The sequence below is a fragment of the Ascaphus truei genome, chromosome 4 (genome assembly GCF_040206685.1).
Source record: "Ascaphus truei isolate aAscTru1 chromosome 4, aAscTru1.hap1, whole genome shotgun sequence".
Lineage (NCBI taxonomy): Eukaryota > Metazoa > Chordata > Amphibia > Anura > Ascaphidae > Ascaphus > Ascaphus truei.
Window position 1 is genome coordinate 343,812,387 of NC_134486.1, and position 27,048 is coordinate 343,839,434.

Consider the following 27,048-nt stretch of genomic DNA (forward strand, 5'->3'; position numbering starts at 1 on the left):
TTTTTTATATTTTTTCCTTTAGGGTTTTTTGTCAGGAGATTGCATTGCCATTTGTTTATTTTAAAGTTTTATCATAGTGTACTAGCCCTATCTAGCTGCCCCTTCAAGCCTATCCAATTAGCTATTGTCTCTCCCACTAGTAATTTATAATTAATATTTATTATTAACTGGTTATTTAGCGGCGCTACTTCATATTGTTTTTTTGTTTTATATATATATATATATATATATATATATATATCTCAAATAGTGTGAGAAGACAGATGGCACTCACATAAACATGAAGGCAGGTGCTTATCCCATAAGCAAGGTATATAGCAAGGCTCCTTACCAGGCAGACCAAAAGAACCAGGACCAGGACCACGAAGTAGGGAAGAGACAGCACACTAAGTAATATCCAAAAAGATGTATTCAAACAACGGGCACAGTAACCGACGTTTCGATCCTTAAGACAGGACCTTTCTCAAGGGAGTGAGAAAGGTCCTGTCTTAAGGACCGAAACGTCGGTGACTGTGCCTGTTGTTTGAATACATCTTTTTGGATATTACTTAGTGTGCTGTCTGTTCCCTACTTCGTGGTCCTGGATCTTTTGGTCTGCCTGGTAAGGAGCCTTGATTATATATATATATAAATATAAATGGGAAAATAAAAGGAAATAAACTTATCTGATCAGTCGTGGTGCTAGAGAAAGGACTGTGAGGTCCGAAACGTCGCTTCTTTTTCCTGTGGTTACCCCCTGATGCTTGTGTTGCTTTATTAAATGTAATCTTTGGAATTTGTGAGTGCTGCAGATTTTTTTGTGTTATGAGCATATATATATATATATATATATATACACACACACATACATACAGGCATACCCCGCATTAACATATGCAATGGGTCCAGAGCATGTATGTAAAGTGAAAATGTACTTAAAGTGAAGCACTACCTTTTTTCCACTTATCGATGCATGTACTGTACTGCAATCATCATATACATACATAATTGATGTAAATAACGCATGTGTAACAGCCTCTATAGTCTCCCCGCTTGCGCACAGCTTCGGTACAGGTAGGGAGCTGGTATTGCTGCTCAGGACTTGCTGACAGGCGCATGCGCAAGCTGCCATTTACTTATTGGGCGATATGTCCTTACTAGCGAGTGTACTTAAAGTGAGTGTCCTTACACACTTACACACACACACACACACACACACACACACACACTCCTAGTAGTAAGCCCTGGTAAAGCAGCCCTGCCAGTAGTCAATATGGGTTTTCCCCACTCAATGGTGCTGCACTTGAATGACAGGGGGAGGCGGTGACATCAGGCCTGAGCATGTCCAATCATGGGACAGACCTGATGCCCTCTTTCTAGCTGTACTTAAGGATGGTGCTGCCCTAAATTTAGTTGTGCCTCTATCCCCTTGAGAGAGGCAGGTTACACAGCCAAGAGTCTGACTATTGGGCCTTCTATGGTCCTCTTCCCTTCGGGGGAGAGTGAGTGTAGACCATACCTCTGCCTCTGCTATAGGGGCAGGGAAGAGCTGGGACTGCTGTGGGTGCCCTTGGCCTGTAGTGAAGGTCCAGGGACCATTCTTCAGTGGGTAGCGGAGAGTGGGACTGCATTGAGCAGAAGATTGGAGTGTACTGTGGCCCAGTGTGTGATCTTACTGGGGGGGGGAGAGGTTATCGGTTCTACCGTGGGAGATCATCTTCAGTTCCCTGGAGCCTACAGCAGATGTTGGCGCTGCACTGCTAAAGATATGTAGGGTATGAACCCCAGACGCCTAGTCCTGAGCCCCCACAACCATCGGCAGACGACTCAGCCCTCCTGTTACCAGCAGGTATCATGCACCACACGACCAGTAATGGCAGAATCTCCTGTAGGGTGGGGGGAAACACCGACACACACACACACACACACACACACACACACACACACACACACACACACACACACACTGTATACAGTATATCCCTTGGACATTGGTATTGTTTCATTCTTGATATGCACTAGTTGTTGATTTATTATGTCTTATTGTTGAACTATTTACATTTACTCATATGTTCCATTAGGTCAGTGCAATCTTTCAACCTAAATTATAACTTCAGTTATTTCTATCCACCATTCATTAGTTAAAATGATAGAATCATATATTAATTTGGCAATTAATTAGATATGTGCATAACTTTACTCCTTAAAGGATAGTTTCTCTTTATGTTATCTACCTACAGTATTGGTACAGTACTTTTTTATGTAGATTCTCTTAATTTTTTTTACTGTGTATTTTTATATGTACAATATGTTTTTCCTTGTTGTGGACAGTATATGGATATTCATATGAAGGGTTAATCCCCTTCTATGTTACCAAGGTAACCGAGGACTACTTAGAGCATGTTAGTCCACCTTTGTTCTGACCCTGATGAAGTCGCATTTTCTGCGACAAAACGCGCAGAGACATTTTCGGATAAAGTACATCATAACACTGATGGAGAAGAACATGGTTGAAGTGCCGGATTTCTCGGGGGACCATTTCCGGATTCTATGATTTATCCTTGGTCCTGAGTTGGAGGCAAACACCACACAGAGGACAGTAACCCCGGTTGTATCTCGTCGGATGGTTCCAGCGATTTAGTGAGTATCATCTCAGTTACAAACATTGTCTTTGGCATTTTTGAGTGATATGTTTTTAGCCTTTGGTGTGATTAAATGCTTTTCATACTGAATTGGGTCAACAAACACCTCTATTTTGCATTCATTTTGTGCTACCTTTCTGCTGCTAATAATTAGACCATTCTGGTCTTTTCTTCAAGATATATATACATATATATCGCACGACCCTGAGGAAGGTCCCTGTTGAGGACCGAAACTTTGGTTTTGGTGTCCTGCGTTATCTTTAATACAGTTTTTTCCATACCAATGTGTGCTGTCTCTCTGTCACCGGACCAGTTCTGGCTACTCTGGTAACTATACAAGTTTATTATCTGCTTTATGGGACAAGCATCAGAATTTTGAGAAGGCTAGTGTGCAACACTTATTCTATAGACTATATATATTATATTTTTTTTTCCTTTTTTGTTTTAATTACTGTATGTCTTGTTTGGAGAAAAAAAAATGTGTGTATATATATATATATATATATATATATATATATATATATATATATATATATATATACACACACACATTTTTTTTCTCCAAACAAGACATACAGTAATTAAAACAAAAAAGGAAAAAAAATGGAGAAAGATACAGAGTGGGAAGATCGGTACAGCCATTAAAAGCAACAAATCCCTCCAGCTTATTTCCTATTTATCACTTTATGATGACTTCTGAAGCATGAAAAGCTTGATTTTGGTTCCTTTTTTTTTTTTGTTACTTTTTCTTTCAATATTTTTGTAATTTAAATAAACATGAATAATGTAGACATTGTTATTATGCATTGGTGGACCACATGCTGCCTAGTCTCCAAGCATAATAGTGCTGCTATAATCATTAGCGGTGTTGCTGCCAGTAGCCATTTTAACCTCGTCGTTAGCTTAAAAATCATAGTATGGCTCAGTACATCTAAAAAAGTTACATGTTTGGTGCTTATGTACATAATTGTTATAAAGATTGTGGAAGCAGTGGAAGACAATTGCTTCCGAAATATTGACTAACCTCTCTCACTGACTGCCCCACACTTCTGGAATGCCTTTCCCCTCAATATCAGACTAGCCCCCTCTCTATTCACCTTTAAGAACCACTTTAAAACACACCTGCTTAACAAAGCACATGAGTAGCTCCGTGGCTAACACTATACACCTGATACATAAAGCTTGGCCCTTTGCAGACGCACTTACCAGAACGACCTCCTAGTGTCTCTGTACGTTCTTCCTACCAACCAATTAGATTGTAAGTTCTTTGGAGCTCTTTGTCCCAAAATGTTACTTTTATGTCAGAAGCACTTATTCCCATGATTTGTTATTTGTATTATTTATATGATTGTCGTGTTTATTACTACTGTGAAGCGCTATGTACATTAATGGAGCTATATAAATAAAGACATTCATTCATACAACAATTAAATCGTCGGCACACACCAACATCTTAATGGATCAAAAAAATCCTTAAACAGAATATGAAAATACTAAGAAAAAATTAATAAATATACAAACGGATACAATATATATACATATATATATATATATACAGTGTTCGACAAACCTATACATTTGCACGCCCGGGCGAGTGGATTTAACATCGTGGCGAGCTATAATTGGCCCAAGCAGCATACGTGTGCTACTAGGTGGCGAGTAGATTTTTTTGTTCGGCGAGTAGATTTTTTGGACACACACACACACACACACACACACACACACACACACACACACACACACACACACACACACACACACACACACACACGCACACGCACACACGCACACACACACACATATAAATAAAATAAGTGTGCTAAAAACACATACTAATAGAAATAAAAAAACAACAGCCCAGGGAAGGAGACAAAAGCGGCGACAAAAAAGGGGCAAATAGAAAAAGGGGTACATTCAGCTCAATGAGGTATTAAAGAGCATTTACTGGAACATTTCGAACCTGGCTTAGCCATTTCTTAACCGACCGCTGTTTCTTAACCGACTGCTGTAAGGCTGAGCTTATAGTGCCGTCACCAGCGACGGCGACGTCACGCTACGGTCGCTGGAAAAATTAAATTGACGACTTCCAGCGACCGCAACCAAGCCATCGCTCCATCGCGCTTACTATCAGCGCACGCGACGGCTTCAATACATTTGTTTTGAAGCGATGTCGCGTCGCTATCACCTGCCCTATAAGCGCAGCCTATGAAAGACCATGAGTGGTCATGGCTAGCCTGGTAAGGAAATACATCATTGGTATATTGATTAGAGGTGGGCAAATCAGCAAAGTTCAAATACCCATAGGAAAGTCTTTCTTTTTTGTGTCTTTCCAAAATTTGCTAAATTGCTGAAGTTTGAAAAAAAAAAACCCATCATTCATGTATTTCTAAAAAGTTCACAAAATCGAGAAATAAAAACGTTAGAAAACAGTTTGAATAGTAAAAGGTCGCTAATGAACACTAAGCAACAAACGACCCTCTTTCCTGCTCCGTTTTGCAAACAGACAAGAAGGACCGGTTCTAAATGCACTTTTTGTATATATTTTTTTGCATTTTTTAAAAAGTTAGGGGGCTGCGATTTTGCAGATAAAAACAGGCCTATTTATTTTGAAAAATAACATTTTCTGGTGAAATTGGACAATGCCGCGAAGATCCTCGGGTTTAAAAGTTTCAAACTTTTCACAATTTTTTGAACTTTTAATATAGTTTGCAAAAAGACAAACACACAGAAATTTGGCAACTTCGCCCTTCTCAAGTACAGTATTAGTGACGTTGACACTGCTGGCGATATACTCAAACCAAAAGTTCATGGTTATACCCACAGTGCTACCCATTTCTGGTAGTGAATTCAATGCAATTGCCGTCATCATGAACCCACCTATGCCCGTTTTGGATTCTTCTAGCGATTGTAGTTGTTTTATTCATTTTCAAAACCATCAACCATTGTTATTAATTTTCAAATAAAAAGTCACGTGCAGCATGAATCCCAATACATCAACAAAGTACAGTACTATTATTATACAGCCCAGAGATTTACTAACAGATCTGAAGTGGGTAAAAAGGATATAACTGAACAATCGCCAATCTTGAAAAATTGCTGGTTGATTTTGCCATGTTAAATTCAACTGCATGGAAACCTGTGCACTGCAGATGTACAATGTAGCAGGGGCAATACAAGTCAGCTAGCATACAGCATATGACATTTTCGCAGTGCACCTCTTTTTTCCACTTGATGGAATTGTTCCCTATTATACATTGTATTTTTTTACAATAAGTTATGCCTAAGAATTTTTTCCCCTCACATCTACAGTGGTGAGAAAAAGTTTGTGAACCGCAATGATAATTACAGAAATTCCATAGATTTTCCATGATAACCTCCTGGAATCAAAACCAGTTTTTAAAAAATATCCAATAGGGTTTAAATGAACAAATTCAATGACTTTTGAAACCCAATGATGAATGAATTAGACAAACATTGAGTAATTAAGAGTCAGGGTATGTGCAAAGGTGAAACCCTGGTTTTATCAGCTAAATTAAAGGGGATAATTAGAATCAGGTGTTTAAACAGTTAAGTGGATCTTAAGGTGTGAGTTTGGGGGGCCACACCCTATATCAAGAAACTTTGCAAGTTTGGTCTTCACCATACAGGTGTGTGGAAACACGTCATGTCATGATCAAAAGAAATCTCCGAGGACCCCAGAAATGCAGTTATTGATGCTCATCCGTCTAGAAAGGCTTACAAAACCATTTCAAAGAATTTGGGGCTCCACCAATCCACTATCAGACAAATTCAGAAAGTTCAAGACCATAGTCATTCTACCCAAGAGCGGCCGTCCTACCAAAATCTCTGCAAAAACAAACCGTCAAATCATCCAGGAAGTCACCAAGAACCCTAGAGTAACATCCAAGGATCTGCAGGCCACACTCGCCTTGGCTAATGTGAGTGTTCATGACTCCACTATCAGAATAAGACTAAACAAGAATGGTGCTTATGGAAGGATAGCCAAGAGGAAACCACTGCTTTTTAAAAAAACAAACAAACATTGCTACCCGTCTGAAGTTGCCAAACAGAACATAGATGATCCACAAGACATCTGGAACAATGTTCTCTGGACAGACGAGTCAAAGGTAGCACTTTTTAGCCTCAATGAGAAACGTTATGTTTGGAGAAAACCAAACACTACGTTCGAACAGAAGAACCTCATCCCAACCGCCAAGCATGGTGGTGAGTGTGATGGTTTGGGGCTGCTTTGTTGCCTCAGGACCTAGACGGCTTGCCATCATTGACACAACTATGAATTCTGCATTGTATAAGAATTTTCAAGAGGAGAATGTCAGGCTATTTGTCTTTGAGCTGAAGCGAAAGTGGGTTATGCAGAAAGACAATGATCCTAAACATACAAGCAGATCTACAAAAGAATGGCCTACTGAAAGTCCTGATCTAAACCCCATCGAAATATTGTGGCAGTACCAGAAGTGAGCTGTGCAAAGAAGCTCTCAAATGTCACTGACAAAGTAGTTCTGTGAGGAGGAATAGGCCAAAAATTCTCAAAAACAATGTGACAGACTGGCCAGCAGCTACAGGAAGCAGTTACAGTAGTTGAAGTTATTGCTGCTCAAGGGGGTGCAACCAGGCACTGAATCTAAATGTTCACATACTTTTTCAAATGTTTGATTGTTTAGGGATATATAAATGTTGAAAGAGGATCATATTTTTCTGTCATTTGTTTGATAAGGCTATCTTTATTATTGGGACTTGGATTAGGATCTAATAACATTTTAGGATTGAAATATGTGAAAATCCTAAGGGGTTCACAAACTTTTTCTTGCCACTGTAAGCGTCATTTAATAGCAGAAAAATATATTTGATAAGCCTTTGAACACATTACATGAATTTAACAAGGAAAGCTTCTTATCGGCCAGAAGAGCAGTGTTTTTTTTGTTATATTATGCGGAGTACGTGCACAAATCTCACTTTGATTTTAGCAAAACCAAAAAATAGACGTTATCCTTTATTTTGTTTCGTTTTTCTGTGAACATTTTCATTGCATTTTGTCTGAATTTGCTGTAATTAAGTTAATAATATTCTTAGAATTCCCTCTTACTCCGTAAGAATACATGTGCCCCATACTATTCACTATCTGCCCATCTGTGCAGGTCAGCAACATGCATGAACGTTTCCTACACTAAAAACTTTTGCACTCTACGTACAAAATGTCACATTTGAGGAAAATGAGTGCTAATGTTACATGGTAATGATATAAATGTCAGCAAGTCTGTGCATTCCTGTTAATATATTTCACATTAGATATAGCTGGGAAATAGGAGGTAGATGTCTGGCCACTCATTTTCTAATAACTTTGGACATAAACATCATGTGCTACATTTGCGGGAATCATTCCAGCTCAAGATACCAGTACATTATGTCTCAAGTGTATTTTCATATTGACTTTATATTATATTTTTTATATATATATATATATATATATATATATATATATATATATATATATACACACACACACACACACACACACACACACACACACACACACACACACACACACACACACAAACTTTATTTAACAGTATTGGAGTTTATTTTTCTAAACTTCTTGCATTGTAAGTCTTTAGAGACTACTGTATATTACTAGTCTCTAAAGTCTTACAATGCAAGAAGAAGTTTAGAGAAATAACCTCCAATACTGTTAAATAAAGGGATTGTACTCTATTTTCAAGTTGAAAGTCAGTTATTGTTATAATCCACCGAAGGGAGCCCAAAGAATTGTACAATGGTGCTTGCCTTGCACGGAATTGATTACCAATCCTATCAAGTATAATTTTTCCAGAGGTTGGAGGCAGTAGCCATTTGCGACATAGCTGCAATGTATTCCTATGAGAGAGAGACTGAAGAAATACTTTGGAAGCCACTACGCTCTTCAGACATGATAGAAAAGCTTTTAGATAACCATGTCCTGTAATTCTTGAAAAGCATTTTTGAGCTATACACTGCAGGTGTGGACAACAACACAAACACTATACTGCTCTATCACCATTACATTGTGGAGGCACTCATGGGTGAGGGTCCTGGCAGCACAAATCAAGCATCTAATGAGGGAACAGTGAAAATTAACATTGATTTTATCATTACCAGAATTGATGGCGTAGTTTAAGCGGCTAGAGGGAGATTCAATCATTTGCTTATGAGCACAGTGATTGAGATTGCTTGTGGTAGTTTTATGTGGTGGTTGACATTTACAGATGTAACGCCCATTATTCTAAACTGGCACTTGCGATTGTACTAATGCGAGTTTTAACACGTTAGTCAAAATCGCACAATACAGAGCTGCCAGTTAACACATGGCGAGATTTGGGGGACTTTTGATGTAATTGGATTAAGAATAGCAGGCATTACATATTTCTATTTCTACTTAAGGAAACAGTCTTCTGCCCTCGAGGTGGGCGCCTCCCCTCCGGACTCCAAGGGGTGCGCCTCCCCTCCTGACCCTGAGGAGTGCGCCTCCCCTCCTGACCCCGAGGGGGTGCACGCCTCCCCTCCGGACTCCGAGGGGTGCGCCTCCCCTCCTGACCCCGAGGGGGTGCACGCCTCCCCTCCTGACCCCGAGGGGGTGCACGCCTCCCCTCCTGACCCCGAGGGGGTGCACGCCTCCCCTCCTGACCCCGAGGGGGTGCACGCCTCCCCTCCTGACCCCGAGGGGTGCACGCCTCCCCTCCTGACCGCGAGGGGTGCCCGCCTCCCCTGCTGACCCCGAGGGGTGCACACCTCCCCTCCTTACCCCGAGGGGTGCACGCCTCCCCTCCTGACCCCAAGGGGTGCATGCCTCCCCTCCTGACCCCGAGGGGTGCTCCTCCCCTCCTGACCCCGAGGGGTGCGCCTCCCCTCCTGACCCAGAGGGGTGCGCCTCCCCTCCTGACCCCGAGGGGTACACACCTCCCCTCCTGACCCCGGGGGGTGCACGCCTCCCCTCCTGACCCCGAGGGGTGCCTCCCCTCCTGACCCCGAGGGGTGCACGCCTCCCCTCCTGACCCAGAGGGGTGCACGCCTCCCCTCCTGACCCTGAGGGGTGCATGCCTCCCCTGCTGACCCCGAGGGGTGCACACCTCCCCTCCTTACCCCGAGGGGTGCATGCCTCCCCTCCCGATCCCAAGGGGTGCATGCTTCCCCTCCTGACCCCGAAGGGTGCGCCTCCCCTCCTGACCCCGAGGGGTACACACCTCCCCTCCTGACCCCGAGGGGTGCACGCCACCCCTCCTAATCCCGAGGGGTGCCTCCCCTCCTGACCCCGAGGGGTGCACGCCTCCCCTCCTGATGCACGCCTCCCCTCCTGACCCTGAGGGGTGCACGCCTCCCCTCCTGACCCCGAGGGGTGCACGCCTCCCCTCCTGACCCTAAGGGGTGCGCCTCCCCTCCTGACCCCGAGGGGTGCGCCTCCCCTCCTGACCCCGAGCTGTGCGCCTCCCCTCCTGACTCCGAGGGGTGCGCCTCCCCTCCTGACCCCAAGGGGTGCGCCTCCCCTCCTGACCCCGAGCTGTGCGCCTCCCCTCCTGACTCCGAGGGGTGCGCCTCCCCTCCTGACCCCAAGGGGTGTGTCTCCCCTCCTGACCCCGAGGGGTGCGCCTCCCCTCCTGACCCTGATTATAGATAAGTGAATCCCCTCAAACTCAATGTTTTTTGGCAATATTTCCCTGATTTTTGCTTTCTCACAAAGGTTTTGTGGAAATCCGCAATGCTCGAAAATTCACAAATGTCACCCGATTTTTTTGTCACTTTTCACTAGCATTACATTGCACGTAACTCAGGCTGCCCAATGTACAATGTATCATTTAAAAGAGGCACAGCACAAATGGCGAGATTTTAATTGTTCTTCTTCTATGGCATAATTTCCCAGCCTAAGAGAAAAAGTTACTGTTCTAAAATGATTGCCACATCTGGCTATAAATACTGTATTTTGTGACTACAGTGTTCCCAGCAGTTTTAATGTGTAGAACTGGCACTGAAGACAATATATAACATGCAAGTACAGTAAATACTGGCTTACATATTCTGTACTTCGCCTTTAATTGTAGAGATTCTCCTCTTTTTGTTATACTACCATCTGATTCACAACTTGCCAGGTTCTCATGGTCAGAGTGACTCCACTCAAATTATCTCCACTGTACAAACCACTGATTGGCAACCATTTTTTTTGGTTAAGGAACCCAATAATTATATTGTGAAATTCGGCAGAACCCCAACCCTCTCTAATAGTGCGTCTGAGATCAGATGCATTGTAAGGAACCCCAACCCTCTTTAATAGCGCATCTGAGATCAGATGCATTGTAAATTATTCTGTATTTGGCACCATTTTCAAATACCGGACAATTGTAGGGACCCCTTTAAGGATGCTCGTGAAACCCAAGGTTTCTTAGGAATCCCAGTTGAAAAACACTGGTCCAAACCTTAAACAACAAAAAAAAAATAACTTTTGTATACCAGTTGTTTGAAAACAACATTTATCTCGATAAACCCATTAATTTAAATACTTGCAATCTTTGTGGAACTTACCATACCAAAAGCAAAGGGAGTAAATATCACAATATCCTTTGCATAAAGTTTAACATTTCATATTGTGAACACTATATATTTACTTTGTATAATTGTTTATTTGAAATATCCCAACTTTCTGAATATGTATATCAAGTTCTGAATCATTAAAATACTGTTTGGTTAAGTTTTTTGTTTAATCGTTTAGCTGGATAGACAAACATTTAAAATAAAGTTAATAACCCCCCCCCCCCCCCTCCGAATCAACGAACTAATGTAGTTGTTTGGAAGACCTTCCAATCACAGTGAATAAGGTACTGTAACTACCATCAAGTGACAAAGCACCTTTACTTTGCTCACTGCAGTACTGTGTCTGATTGGGCTAAATACGGATGAGCCTCTATTGCGTGACTGTTTTTGTAACATGTAACTCCAAAAATGTGATCGTTACAATTAATTCAATTAAAGTCCATACTACTTAAATACATCAAAGAAAAGGAGAAAAAGCTGAACTGAAAATAATTGGTGGAGAAATTCTCTTTAGAGTGTTTAGGAAGAATTTTCTCAGAAACGTTGCCTCTGATATTCAGGTTAAATAGGAGATGTATGTAAATATTGCTAAGACTGTATTTTAATGTTTTTTTTAATGGTATGGAATGTAGGTGGTAAATGTAAAGATTAAGGTTTCTTAATCCCTTTCTCTGCTTGCGATTCTAGGAACTCTGTACATGATATGCAGACAAATTAGATCTGTTTAAAAAAACTAAAGTAATCAAAAATGGAGTTTAAATTACTGTGTTTATGAAGACCAGGGTAAACATCGGGGCTGCATGATAAAGATACATAATTATATATTTTTTATGCACAGTGTATGCTCTTTAATAAGGATATCATATGTTGATGCTCCAAGTCAGTGTTTTTTAAACCTTATTTTGTTTAAGGACCCCTATAATTATATTGTGACATTCTGAGGAATTCTGACCCTCTCTATTAGCAAGTCTGAGATCAGATGCATTGTAAATTCTTCTGTATTTGGTAGACAAAAAATACAAATATCACTCGTGGGCACACATCTCAGACAGCTCTGCAACCCTGCTTTTCACCATTATCCCCCATCATACAATGCTTCCACTGCAGCTAGGCATTCTGGCAAATTACATGCAAATGAGCACTCTGTGTCGCCTTTTGCTTCAAATCTGTATTTGGTACAATTTTGAAATGACCCGATAATTGCAGGGAAACCTTTAGGGATGTCCGAGGAACCCCTGTTGAAAAACACTGCTCTAAGTAGACAGCTCACAGCTTTTCTTTTTCCATATGAATCTATTTAGTTCTTCAGGGACCATAAACTATACATTGCAGAGCAGTGTGTTGTGTGCCACCCCAGAATCTGTGGGGTTAATAAAATATGTCATGTATTTCAGCTTAGCATAAACATTTTATGATGAAAGAAATTATACAGAGTTGTTTGTCAAATGATTTCTTGGTTCCTGGCACTGAAATATAACTTTGTTTTTCTTCCTGTCCTGTGATAATGGAAATAAATAGAACATGTCAATACCAGCCGTGCTCCACATGTAGTCTGAAAGAAAAAAAAAGTTAATACTTAAGGAAACAAAACTACATGCCACCATGGAAATGTATGTATTGCAAAGGGTAATACTATTGTTTAGCAAGTGTGAGGGGGCATTGACGAGCTATACGTTATTTGGAACTATGCTTGTGGGAGAAGTTGGAGGCAGAATTCTAAATTCTAATGCTACTTAAAAGGAGCAATCCAAGCCATTGATTTTTTTTTTTACAGAAGATTGAAGAAGGCGGTCTTTGGAGCTGAACCCCATTAATTTCAGCTACGAGGATCCCCTGCTTCCAGAGATACCTCCGAAGGCGGTGCCGGGTATCTCTCTGCTTTTTAAAGGTCCTGCATTGCATGGGCCAATAGGAACCCGCACCGATGAGGTAACAGATTCCTATTGGCCCGCAGGGCGCGAGAGCTTTGAAAAGCAGCCATTACGTGATCACTGCTATTCCAGTAAAGCGGCTACCGGCACCTACTATGGAGGTATCTCCGGAAGCAGGGGGTCCCCGGAGCTGAAACTAACAGGGGCCAGCTCCAAAGACCCCTGCTTCAATACAAGGTGGGGGGGGGGGGGGAGAAGAGGGGGAACTTTACAAAACAAACAATTTGCAGGCTTGGATTACCGCGCTTTAAGAGTTGTAGTTTGTTGGAACAGGTTGACCCAGTTCTGTGTGTGTGTGGGTGATATATATATCTACACTTATTAAGGTTATGGTGGGTAAAACCATAATCCACCATAACCTTAATAAGTGTTGTGATTACCGACTCTTATCTCATTTGAACAAATGCCAGCAACCAAACTCACACTGATGATACCCATCAAGGTTGAAATAAGTCTGTGAGTGGGTTAGCTGGCTTTCCATCTCCCAAGCCCTTGCTTAAAAGCTGTGTTTAAAGCAGCATGCATTGGCTAAGGGTTGCTCATGTAATGTGAGCTTGAGATAAAAGGTGGCACTGTGTGCTCATTTGCATGTAATTTCCCAGAATCCCTTGCTGCAGTGGAAGTGCTGTGTGCTGGGTGATAATGGTGAAAGACAGGGTTGCAGACCTGTCTAAAGACATGCAAATGAATATACAGGAATATTTACAGTTGCTATATATATCTATATATACACACACAAACATATACATACAAACACACACACATACATATATATATATATATATATATATACATACACACTTTAAGTATGGTGGGTGAAAATGGTGGTGGATTTTTTCCTGCCCTTTTCACCCACTGTAACTTGAAATGTGTATTGTAAAGTTACCCAGCCTTGAAAATTGATAAGCCAGTACAACCAACCTCACACTGATGAGACCCATTAAGGTTGAAACAAGTCTGAGTGGTTTGACTGGCTTTGCATCTAATCCCAAGCTGTGCTTAAACAGCAGAGCATTTGCTTATATGGGTTCCATGTAAAAATGGATTTCGGGCAAAAGGTGACACATTGTGTGCTCATTTGCATGTCATTTCCCAGTGACGTACACCACGAGGAGTTAGTGTATTGAAACACTTACCCATTTCCAGTGTGGTAGTAGTTTACTAAGGACACTTTATAGCAACATAGTTGCAATTTCAATTTAATTTCATTGCCCTCATTGTGGAGGCTTAAGGACTGCTACATTTGTTTCTACACTACCCTCAGAGATATGATGCAGAGTTTCCTGATGCTGCAGGAGATGTTCCAGATGAGAATCATCTCGCAAGAGATTGACTGACTCTAAATGCTTACATTTAGCTACACTTGTGAGTGTGCTTTTTAATTATCTACTTTTGGGAATAAATACACACAGATTTATGTTATGTGGCACACGCCTTTCTTCTCTTTTTTCTGCTAGATTACCCTGGATGTGGTTCATCCTTTGAGAGGCTGCGGAGAAGTCACGGCTTTGGATTATTTATTTTCTATTTTTTATACACATTAAGTTTTCATGGACACATATGTGGACTTTATATTCACATGGAAAAATAAAACATCTATTCTCAGTATTATTGTATGTATATTTTAACACTGTATTTTATGTTATTTACACACTAATTTCTGTTATCCATCATCAGCATTTACTGTACAACCTATCTCACCTTACATTGGGTTTAATTTTATATTTTATCATTTAATTGCCGGATATTATAGAACAAGCGCTTACGTTTTTGTTTTATATAATATATCGGCCACTTTGGGGTTTATTAAATTACCCCCTTACAGTTGGCCCAAAAACATGAACTGTTGCTTAAGGTGGAAAGGTCAAGATATAAGCCAACATGGTTAAACTTCTGTTTACATTCGGTTCCATTTCTGCTCTTTGAACATGTGTGCCTTCTAAATGCATGCTCACGACTGTCTTGTCAAACAGAAGCTGTGCAGCTGCAAGCTGACAAATATAAATGTAAGAGATAATGCCACTTCTGTGATTGCATCTGTTCTTGAAAACCTCTACTTTGAACATTGTGTAGAATGAAACTAGTAAATGCATTGTATATGCGACAGGGAAATGCTATTCCTCAGAAAAATGGTTTTTGGATATGATGGTGGCTAGATCTACAGATGTAGCAAGAGCGTGTCTTCAGTGCCATGAAAGCGATGGAGGTGGCACCGAATGATTAATGCTGTTCAACAGAATGGGACGTTTGACTGCAGCCAAAACGCTGCCAGCGCTACGCATGTTGCCTCTCGGACAACTCACCAGTGGGACACTTGGCCACAGGGCACCTCCCCGCTTCACGTCGCCGTAATGTCAATGTTCTGTTGCGCACGCTCCTATGTCCAACTGCCCGCTACAACAAGATGTGAACGACCCTACAAGCTTCAAAAAGAAGCCATCTCTGATAAGTGCATCTTTAAATGTCCCACACGGATCGCTACACTACCTGGACGCCCCTCTCCAATGCGCCATCTTTATATGTCTTGTGCATTTAGAGATGGCACGTTGGAGTAGGCTGTCCAGCGGTCTTGTGCGGGACATTTAAAGATGCACTTATCGGAGCTGGGCTCTTGCCGTGTTGGGAGGTCAACTTCAGAGGTCTGCGCGGCGGGACTGACATTTTAAGCGGCAAAATGTCAAGCGGAGAGGGCTCTGCGGCCAGGTATCCCACTGGTGAATTGTCCCGGCGGTGACGTGTGGCGGCGGGAGCACCGGCGGCGGTTTGGTCATGGCCAAACATCCTAGACCGCTGTGGTGGGACCCATTCAGAAACATGAACCACCGCGGCAGACACAATCCCCAGCACCGCTGACTTTTGCTTGTTCGTCCGCCGCACTGGGGACAATAAGTCTTACTACACCTGTATAATAATGACTATTACCCACAACATTTTGATAGATGCAACAGTGATGAACGTTTTGGGGTGCTAGGTTACCATGCCAATTCTCTAACGTCAGGTAATCATGAAATTTTGATGGAGTCTTCATTTTCAAACTCTAAACCAAGTGCAATCTGCTTCAGTTAACAATTATTTCTGTACAAGATTGGGAATCGGCACTAAACTAGAATTCTATGATTACATTGAGTTATATTGGCAATACTAGGTGGCAGATGACAAGGAGCCTTTGCAACGCATGTGTGGTGATTGTGCATGTGGGTTGAGATCAAAAAAGCCTTAATGCAAGTTTGCACATTTTTGACACTTGCTGCTGGCAACATAAAAAGTATTCAGTTTTTGACCCTGTAAATTGACAAATAGCTTTAGTTCAAACATTTCACAGATTCAGAAACGTTCACAAAAAAAACACATGTTCACAAAGCTGACCTACTACAGAGGCTTGCACAAACTTTTCATGTTCCCCATCTGTGCAATAATACATCCTCCATATAACTTTCTTTTACTACGCAATATCTTCAACCCTCAAAGATGTGGAGCACACTTAAAATACTACTTTAAAAATATATATTTTCTCTTAACAATAGTGTTTTTAGTTATTATTTAGAAAATTATTTCCTATAAGAAAATAATTTTTCCAAAACTAGAATTTGGACCCCATTTTGAAAGTAGATTGTGTGGTTGTACAATGCAGTGCTAGATAGCAGCATCGCACATACAAGTAACAATCGGGAGCAATGCATCTGTGCCAAAGAGCTAACAATTTAGATGAAACCTGGACAGTATTATCTCTAATTATTTTTCCACATTACAGGTGTTTCTACGATGACGACAAATGCATTTGGCATTCCTGAAAACAATTTAGTTGTAAACACTACACCCAGCGCCGGATTGAATGGTCAGTGGGGCCCATTGTTTCATGGCATGTTTACCTTTAAAACATTCTTGTTATGGATTTCCAAGTCTTTGAATACGGCTTCTCTATTTAGAATTCACGGTTTAACTTCTCAAACTGGGCAATACAGTACGTTGCATGCTTCCTTCTACTGCAGGAGTTCAAAACTGCTACTTGAACGTTGCCAACATAAAAAAAATATAGACTTCAGAATCTGTTCTGACAAGCAAGTGTGAAGCGAAAACTTTCTAAGCAATTCTCCAAACACAGGGAACAGTATCTTCATCAACATCCTTATCAACTGCTTTGGTTTCAAATGATCTTCTGCCCGCTACAGTGGAAACAAAGCATGCCGGTATGCTGAAAATGCCTGTTTTGTTCAAGAGCAAAGCTATGGTCACATGTGATCACATCCTTTTTTGAGTTAGTAAAGAAAAATGGCAATAAATAAAACTCATCAGTTTAAGGTATTAGGCAGAGAAGCGAAGAAAAAAAAGTCTAATTTATGTTCTTCAATCGAGAGAAACATAATTGTCGGTTTTTAAAAAACGTTTTTTAATGTCTTTTTACATGGATACAAGTTTCCCAACATATGTGTTTTCAATTGCTTATCAACAGCCTTTGCTCTTTAGCCCCTGCTTTCCTCTTGGCTATTGCAAATGCACGTAGGGCCTCATTCACTAAATTTGTGTTAGTAACCCCTCTCACTTCAGTTGTTGCCCTTTTGTGATCTAGTGAATGAACCCTTCATATCTACCATAGGAGCCAGCAGTATACAGGCATACCCCGCATTAACGTACGCAATGGGACCGGAGCATGTATGTAAAGCGAAAATGTACTTAAAGTGAAGCACTACCTTTTTAACCACTTATCGATGCATGTACTGTACTGCAATCATCATATACGTGCATAAGTGATGTAAATAACGCATTTGTAACAGGCTCCATAGTTTCTCCGCTTACGTACAGCTTCAGTATAGGTAGGGAGGTGGTATTGCTATTCAGGACGTGCTGACAGGCGTATGCGCGTGCTGCCGTTTGCCTATTGGGCGATATGTCCTTACTCGCGAGTGTACTTAAAGTGAGTGTCTTTAAACCGGGGTATGCCTGTACTGCTCTATATTACGTTGCATGCACAAACATTCTAAAGTATTATACGAGAAAATGAAATATATGTGTTCCGAAGAGTTAGTGTCATGTTATAGGCATCTCCTCTTTTATTGTGCTTTAGACTTTTTACGATCGATCTATTAGATTTTATTAGCCAGTTTCTCTTCAGTAGTTGTAGCTCTTCATTAGTTGCTTCTGATAGCCTGACAGTACTGTACTTTTTTTTCTCCAGTTCACCAGAGCAAAGCTGTGAAAATAGGAGGACACAGCCCTGATCGCAGAAATATTCACAATAAATCATCGGATTTCTAGTTGTCAAAACTGGCGAGGGTAAAATGAAGGTAACTTAAAAAAAAAAAAAAAAAACAAGACAATTCCCATGCAAGCTAATTGATAAATCTGAATATTTACAAATTCTAAAGAACCAAAACAATATTCAGATTTAAAAAAAAAAAAAAAGGCATGTTTTCAATATATCACCATCATCATTTTGATGCACTTTTAAATATCAAGAGTATGATATTGTTTATGCTCACAATCACCAAAGGATATCGTTATTTGAGCTACATACTGTATAAATGTGCATGAATCTTCCAGTTTCCACTTTTTCCATGGAGACAAAATAATAAATAAACGACTGTGATGGAAGCAAATAAATACATATATACGGTGTATACTGTGTACGTATACATATATAGTATAATATACATGCCTGGTGTTTAGGGTCCACAATGGACTTTTTCAACCTCTGCACTAAGCTCTCTGTACTGCTAGCTGCTTCTCTAGCTGTCAATGTCCTCTCAAGAGGACAGAGGATCAGACACACAATATTTGCCTGGCAATACAAGCCATATATTTCCCAGTCACTGTATAATCCCCTCCGCTGTTCCCAGGGGAAGATATGCTGTCTGGTTTGTTTCCCTAGTATGTGCTGCAAACCTCAAAACACTCGTTTTCACCATGTGATAAGTAGCCCAAAAATAGACACGGGAAAGTTGGCTTCAGAAAGCCTGGCTATTTCGTTATCAAACTGGCAATAAACCGCCAGAAGAGTAAGGCTACCATCCAAATAGTCCCCTCATTCAAAGCAGCATAAACTACTAAGGTGCAGAGAAAGTATATTTGTTACTAAACACCTATAGCTCTTACTAAATAGGAAGTATAACATGTGATATATAGATGTAGCAGGCAGCGGGCGTAATAACACGTCAGCCTGTCCATTTTTATATCACACAGCTAATTGAAGCATAATGTTCTCTGCCCCCGTTGACGCATTGTGTCCTGCTGCAATGCACCAGCAATGTCCTGCTGCAATGCACCAGCAAGAGTCTGTTATGTCTGTATAAAGATTACAGAGATTTGCCTTTTATTGAAGAACACACTTAAAATATTATGCGAGGTACCTGGGTGTATGAAAATTGTGCAAAAACATTATTAAAGTACCCTAGAAATATGTTACTTTTTCTCTTGTACTCATTGTGACTATAGTATTATTGCAGAGGTTTCACTGAAGTTATTTTCACACTTTTATAGCATGTGCAATTAATGTGTATAGCCCAACAAGCATTACATACAGTACTAGCTATCACTGTTCTTCCCAGGAGAGAGAAGCTATCTGGATTCTCCTTCTCCAGATAATATTGGCAACTTTAAAACTCAAGTTGCAGTGAGTTTACTGTGATAAGAAAACCCCAAAATAGCCAAATGACACTTTGCTTTGAAATATCTTGTTTGAACAAGGATGGGAGGTGAAATAAGTAATTAAAAACTGATAAGCGGATGATTATGGACAAACAAGAAAAATCGCACAGAAACAACAGTGCAAACAGTAATACAAATTGTGTGTTACTAGTGTCCAATGAATAATAAAAGTTCACATATTTGGGTGAGAAACTACAACAAAACCTCACTGAAACACCGATTTTGAATAACGTTCAATGCTATGTAGTGGGTAACTAGAAATGAGCCATTATCAAATATCCTCAAGCAGATAAATAAATAAGTCGTTACACTGAATTTAATCCTAGATGCCAGTTGGCTGGTGTGTTTTTTTTTTTAGACTGATAGTGTTATAAATGAAGTGATTATTGGCATGTGACATAACTACTGTAGTCTCCAAAACGTATATGTCAGGATATCAAAGGGTTAATAAATATGGGCATTGCTATTTTCTATTTCAATACAACTTAAAATAAAAATATAATTGTGTACACATTAGCATTTAGGAAATGTGCCATTACAAAACATACCTCTTAAGCAATTGCTTTATATATGAGAATGTGTGTTACAATGACAAGGTACAAATTGCTGACGCACTGGTAAACACTTTTATTTGTTAATGCCAACTTGGTCAACGCTTTTAATCTCTGTATATTGGTTCTTATCTTCCTATTTATAATGTAGCCCGCCAGAAATATCAACTTGCATTTTGTTACATTTTGAGGTGAAAAATAAATGAAAAGATTGTCTATATTCCACAGGAAATGGTGACAATTCTATGGGGATCATGTATCCAAGTCTCCTGGCTGCATCATTGGAGTAAAAGTGGTTCACAAGCACTGCAACAGATTTATCCAAGCGGGAAAACCATTGGTTTCAGTGGGATTGTCGCCATGATAAACTTGATGCTTTATTTTTGGCCCAGTTTTGCATTAGCAAAACTTTGATAGATGACACCCGAAGCACTTTGCTACCTAGTGGGAAAGGCATCAAGGAAGGGATTGCACCGTTTAAAGCTGCAGTTCAACAATATCCTACATGTGTGTTTTTTTTTAAATAAATCAGTTCACAGCTGTGCATCGCAGGTACTGTTCGGCAGCAATAACAGTGAATTAAATAACCCTGAGCAAAGCGATCAATTACAGGAGAACGGATCGATATGCAACTTAAATAATCACTTGTCAGTGTGCAGATTGTATGGATGCACATAGTGAATGGGGAACATTTATTTTTTAAACGGCAGCTTGAACCTCTTGAGTGTTAGAGGGGCAGCGGCACCAGTGGGTCCGGTAAATGGCGGTCAAGTGAACGTGGTGTCCGTTAGCCCAGAAACGGAAGAGGACTTCTCTTCCATTTCCCTTCAGTACAGATTGCGTCCTGCGCTCCATAGGTACGCAGGATGCGATCTCCCCGGGAAAACAAGCACTTTAAGAGAATGACGTAGCCCAGAAGTGGCCAACTACAGTCCTCAAGGGCCACAAACAGGTCAGGTTTTAAGGATATCCCAGCTTTACCACAGGTGGCTCAATCAGTAGCTCAGTCAATGACTGCATCCATTGTGCTGAAGCAGGGATATCCTTAAACCTTGATCTGTTGGTGGCCCTTGAAGACTGAAGTTGGCCGCCCCTGCCGTAGCCACTACATCATTGGACACCCTGAGTGCCAGACCCCATGATGTATTGGCAATGTCTTCGACACCCAAAGGGATGGTGCTGTTGCAACCCATAGATCAGTGGTCTCCAAACTTTTCTGTACGAAGGATACATCGTATATTCTACACATTTTCGCGGGCCAAAGAAAAAAAAATCTTTTTCATTTTTATATATTTTATAAATGAACACGTTTTATTTGGATCTTTTTGGGGTAATCAGCCTCCACCCTATGCGTTTCGTCTTAATGAAAAGACTTCGTCAGGGGTATGTGGTTGTGTAGCCTGGTGGTACCACATTTCCCTGACGAAGTCTTTTCATTAAGATGAAACGCGTAGGGTGGAGGCTTTAAGAACATTTCTATAGGCTTTCCCTACTTTCTGGATTGCCAGCATCCAATATCCACTAATAGTACTATACTTTGTGCTGACAATATCCCCTGCGTCCCCGTTTGACGGACATTCACATTGAGACGTCACACTCGCAATCTCGCGAGACTGAAAGTTAGCAGGGAGGATCCCTCAACCTGTGCTCCCCTTTCTTTTCTATGTTCCAATTAGCAGGGAGGAACCTGAAAGCAGCTGTATCAACGCACGGAGTCTCGGAGTTCCAGGTGGAGCCAGGGCAGACCGCCAAACAGAGCAGCTGGAAGGAGAGGATTCTATAAATCTTACATGCCTGATTTATCTGCTACTTTGTAAGTAGCTCTCTACTGTTGCGCAGTTTGAAGAATACAAACGTACTTTCACGTGACGTGAGACATTTCCATGCATAGGAGATACCGGCACCCCATAACGGGGCCTGTATCTCGGGAAGTAGGGGTTCCATGGACCTGAAATCAATGCGGTTCAGCTCCGGAGACCCCCTGCTACATTACTGTAATGTTTAAAATGAAATAAACCCCCGCGATCGCCTGTGAGAGGTGCGCAATTAGAGTGACCCCTGCTGTGTTAATCCGATGGGCCATTATGTCTGCAACGGATCATCTTGCAACACCACGCGCACATAACGCAACATTTACCCAGGTAAATGTTCGAATAACGGCCGCTGCATCTGTATGTAGCCCTCTTTCCCCATGACTTAAGAGCCTACGTGTGCTGATTACCTGTCTGGCGTACAGGAGAGTTAATATACATATAGGAAGTTGGGTGCTCCAATGAATTGGAAATATAAACAATCTTATTTCAATAGTCCTTATAGTTGAGACTCCGGAGTAAGACTATTGTGGAGTGGGTATGCAAATGATAAGCCAGTCATATATCAGCATAATATCTCCTGAAGACAACAATCAGGGTGATAAAAATCAACCTGAAGTGGATCTCATTGGAGAAAAGCCAAATCCGTACTGAAGTGGAACACACTCTTAATGCAATAATAGAATAAATCTTTCCTGAGCCTCCACGAGTCTATACTGGCGTGGCCAGCCGCAAACGTAGAAATCCAGTAACCAGAGAAGAGAACAGCAGCGCACTGCCAGGGAACAAAGTGGTAAAAATTCAAAATACTTTATTCAAAAATTGAATATCACCTCAGGGGGTTGTGCAACCTCCTGGGATGATGTTCAATTTTTGAATAAAGTATTTTGCATTTTTACCACCTGGCTCCCTGGCAGTGCGCTGCTGTTCTCTTCTCTGGTTACTGGCGTACAGGAGGCCTGATCCTCCACCACTGGGAGCCCAGGGTGATCACGGCATTGTATGCAGCGCCTCCACCTGAGAGAGATCCTAACGCAGTAGGATAACTTCTCACAGGAACCCACCAGTAACAGATAAGAATACACACACACACACACACACACAGTATGGCTAACTTATATTTACTGGCATATAACTGATAACGTTGCTAATAACAAGGCTATACAAGGACGCACCCACACAGTACTCCGCCCCACAGTAACACCACCTTGGTGGAACCCCCAAAGTGCTGAGGTGCCTGTGCACTTAACCCGTTAGTTTCCACAGACCAAGACCACCCAGAGTGTGTGTGGAGTAGCACCACCCACAGTGTGTATGGCCGTTGGTGTACGTGGTACCTCTCCTGGTCTCAGTCCATACCAGCCCAACCCGAAGATGTTGTCTGTGGACCACAGAATGATCCCACGCCACATCTACTGGATCCTTTCCAACCGCTACCGAAGGGATCTCCCGCACAGAGTGTGTCCCAGTAAAGTGTCTCAGATAATGGATATGCCTGGGTCTGCTTCCAGACCGCAAGCAGCAGTCACAGCGTGGCGTCTGTCACCGGCGTGCTGTAATCTCACTATAAGCAGCTACTGGGGGAAGTGTCCCTAGCTATGGCCTTCCCTGCAGCAGTCACAACCTGATGTCAGGGCCTAGCTGGGACCTAGGGGTAGATCTGGCCTAGTCTCAGGGCCACTGGCACCTGAGACACTACCTCTCTTCCTGGTGCCCTGCTCCCGACTGGCCTGGTCTCGCAAGCGCGCCAGATGTAGCTCTCTGGCTCCTCCGTGGATACTACAGCTCTATTGACTGTGCTGGCCCATGTGTTGTGCAGCCCCAGGGGAGGTGGGAATTGTAGTCCCTGTCGGAGCCTATTTCTAAGATGGCTGTCGCTCGCGCTGTACTGCACATCCGCGAGATGTCTAGTGCGCATGCGCAAATAAATATATATATCTATAGAAATATGAAAAAGAACACAGAGCGCACCGGAGGTAAGTATCAAGTTGTATTAGAAAATGCAAACGCATATATACACTTACAATGAGCTACAGTGTAGTGAGCAAGTCATTACTTGATAGTCGCAGGGCCAGCTAAGCGGCCAGGATAGTCCACTGCTCAGAAATTGTGTATCCCGCGCACTGGGATGAAATGACATCAGAACCGACAGTGCTGACGTAACCAGGAAGTGCCGGGCGCTCCGAACTCACAACATAAGTTTCGTCCCAGCACGCGGGATACGAAATTTGAGCGGTGAACTATCCTGGACGCTTAGGCCTCGGCCAGGCAGGGAACAGGCGCGCTGGTGCTTATGCACTGCGCCCTGCTCAGCCGGGCGATTTGTGGCACTCGCCTGGGGGCACGGCTACAATGTCACGGAGCTGGTTCGCCCTCATTGGGCGAACCGGTCACATGACGTGCTTGCGAGCAGCAAATTCAAATTTGCTTGCTCGGCAAGCAGCTAAGCGCCGAGCCCGCCCGCTCACACTGGCCACACACAATCGCAATTTGTCTCATTGTTGCGAGCGTGAGCACACCCCGGCACGCTCAGCCGCACCTTGGACGAGGCTTTAGCTGGCTCGGCGACTATCCAGCAATGACTTGCTCACGACAGTACCTCATTGTAAGTGTATATATGCTTTTTATGTTTTCTAATACAACTTTATACTTACCTCCGGTGCGCTCTGTGTTCTTTTGAATATTTATGGCCTTGCCTTTGGCGATACCTCGAGGAGCTTGGAGTGCTCCTACACAGCAGCAGAAAGGAGCTAAAGTTGCACGCATTTCTCTACCCCCAACATCTTGGCAGCACGAGCACAGTTTCAGCCTTTCTTCATATCTATATCCACACACACAAATATGGGCATAATGACAGTCACATGCACACACACATTAAAAACAAACACTTGAAAGAAATATTTTCAAGCAAACATACATACATACAGTACTTGCATAAAACCATAAACACACACTTGAATAATTATATACACGACAACATCTGACGAAGAGCACTCTGGAGTCTTAAAAACTTATGCACAAGAAAAGCTTGTACGAATTATAGATTTGTGCATTAAAAGGTATTCCAACCTACAATGCATCATACTCTTTCTAGGACTAACACGACTACACAGCATGTTTTTATCATCATGTTTTACTGGTATGGTGTCAACATACTCCGCAGCGCAGCACAATGTGGGAGGGACAGTAATATTTTATGATAAAAGGGTACATGCATATGAAGACAGACTAACAATAGGAAGGTGTTACTGCACCAAGGAGCTTGCAATCTAGGAGGGGAGCGAAGACAAACATGTACACACACACAGACACACTTGCATACAAAATGTATACACCCTGGACATCAGCACAAACATTGCAGACACACAATCACATACATACTGTACACAATCATAGACCAGTCATGTTACACCGTATGTATGTATCCCAAGAAAGGAGGCAGAGAGTAGTTACTGCCTTGGTAAGGAAGAATGCAGCCAGCTGCCTGTAAACCACAGCTCAATCCGTAGCAGCAGTGTTAAACGCTTCTGTGTATTTCCCCAGACCCCCTCCTCCACTCAATGTCAGCAGCAGCAGCAGCACAGGGAGAAGCCCATGCTGTCTGCATAGACAACACAGGGGAGGACAGTGCTGTAGTCTGAAATACTGTTACAACCGGACCGAGCCGACACTTAGCTACAGTATAAAGCTTGGGGGAGCATCTCCTGCCGCGTTAACATTTCAGGGGACTTGACATTCTCCAATCTCTTTTCCCCAAAAAGTGAGGGAGCTGACTGGTTTCTCCCTGGAAAAGCCCTGGGTATGGGCGTGGTCTCCCAAAGACTTGGATGTATGTCCCTATAGGAATTAAGGGGAGGAGAGACCAGACACGGCACATGTCATCTGCTCACAGCTGAAGGGGTAACTGCTACAGGCTTCAAACCTCTCACCCAAAAGCAGACCAATTTCCACTTGAAAGGCTTGGTTAGCAACGAAGACATCTCCTGCATTGCTGAATATACTACAGTAGTTTAACTTGCTTCTTGTGATTAGTTGTAAGGCATCACCTCTTCTCCAGCTAAGGACAGCAAGTTGCAATGTGGCTTTCTGCTGCTGCTGTCCTGCTGGTGGTCCTGAGGGGCTTGGATCTGGGGCTAGCCACATTTCGGAAAGCCGTGGAGAGCCCCGGGAAGAAGCAGTACCAGGTCCAGAACGGGGCTTGTAGCTACACCTTCCTGCTACCTGAGGTGGACAGCTGCCGCTCTGCCCCTGCCAGCCCCTATGTGTCCAACGCAGTGCAGAGAGATGCCCCACTGGACTATGATGATTCTGTACAAAGGCTGCAGGTTCTAGAGAACATCATGGAGAACAACACACAGTGGCTCCTGAAGGTAAGAGAACGGACCTCTTGAGATGGTAATGGTAGTAGTTTACAAGCAGAGAATATTAGTAAGGTAAACCCTTTTGTCAGGGAAAGTCTTTGAGCTTGTGGACCATAATGCTAATAAAAATGATCTGCTTTAACGTTTCTTTATATGAAATGATGTTCCTTTTTCCCAATCTGTCTGCATGTTGCTAGAGGGGGGCACAGCGACCTCCAAATTACCTATTTTGCTCTTTATGGACTATGAATAATAGTGTAAATGTGGGCAATTAGTGTCAGCCCCAGAAAAGAAAATCCTTTAAAAAGTGAATTAACTGACTTCAGTGCAATTTAGTGGGTCAATTAAAAAAAAAAAAAAATACCAATATCATTGACTTTTTTTTAGAAATAAGACGTTACTTTAAGTGTGATTTAAAACTTCCTAATCTTGTGAAAAATGTATGTAAATAGCTTCTTGTCAGGGACACTTTATTCAAACACATCAGCTAGTTATGCTCACGATGGCATCACCATAACTCAGTGACATTCTGTATACAATTATTGTAAAATATTTAT

The 27,048-nt window shown here is 42.0% G+C and overlaps 2 protein-coding genes across 3 annotated transcripts in view; one reads left to right on the forward strand and one right to left on the reverse strand.

Annotated features, from left to right (window-relative positions):
• Window positions 1–27,048, reverse strand: part of MCPH1 (microcephalin 1) — a 321,427-nt gene that overhangs the window by 85,124 nt on the left and 209,255 nt on the right. Inside the window, exon 13 of one of the 2 annotated variants that reach the window (XM_075598208.1) lies at window positions 12,430–12,691. The exons of the other annotated variant lie outside the window; for it this stretch is intronic. Coding sequence (XP_075454323.1) covers window positions 12,620–12,691 — 72 coding nt within the window. The 3' untranslated portion in view covers window positions 12,430–12,619. Of the gene's footprint in view, window positions 1–12,429; window positions 12,692–27,048 lie in introns of those variants that run through there. 2 annotated transcript variants of the gene reach the window in all.
• ANGPT2 (angiopoietin 2) overlaps window positions 25,726–27,048 on the forward strand; it is a 58,292-nt gene continuing 56,969 nt past the window's right edge. Inside the window, exon 1 of the mRNA XM_075598206.1 lies at window positions 25,726–26,500. Within this exon, the coding sequence (XP_075454321.1) occupies window positions 26,207–26,500 (294 nt within the window). The 5' untranslated portion in view covers window positions 25,726–26,206. The remainder of the gene's footprint in view (window positions 26,501–27,048) is intronic.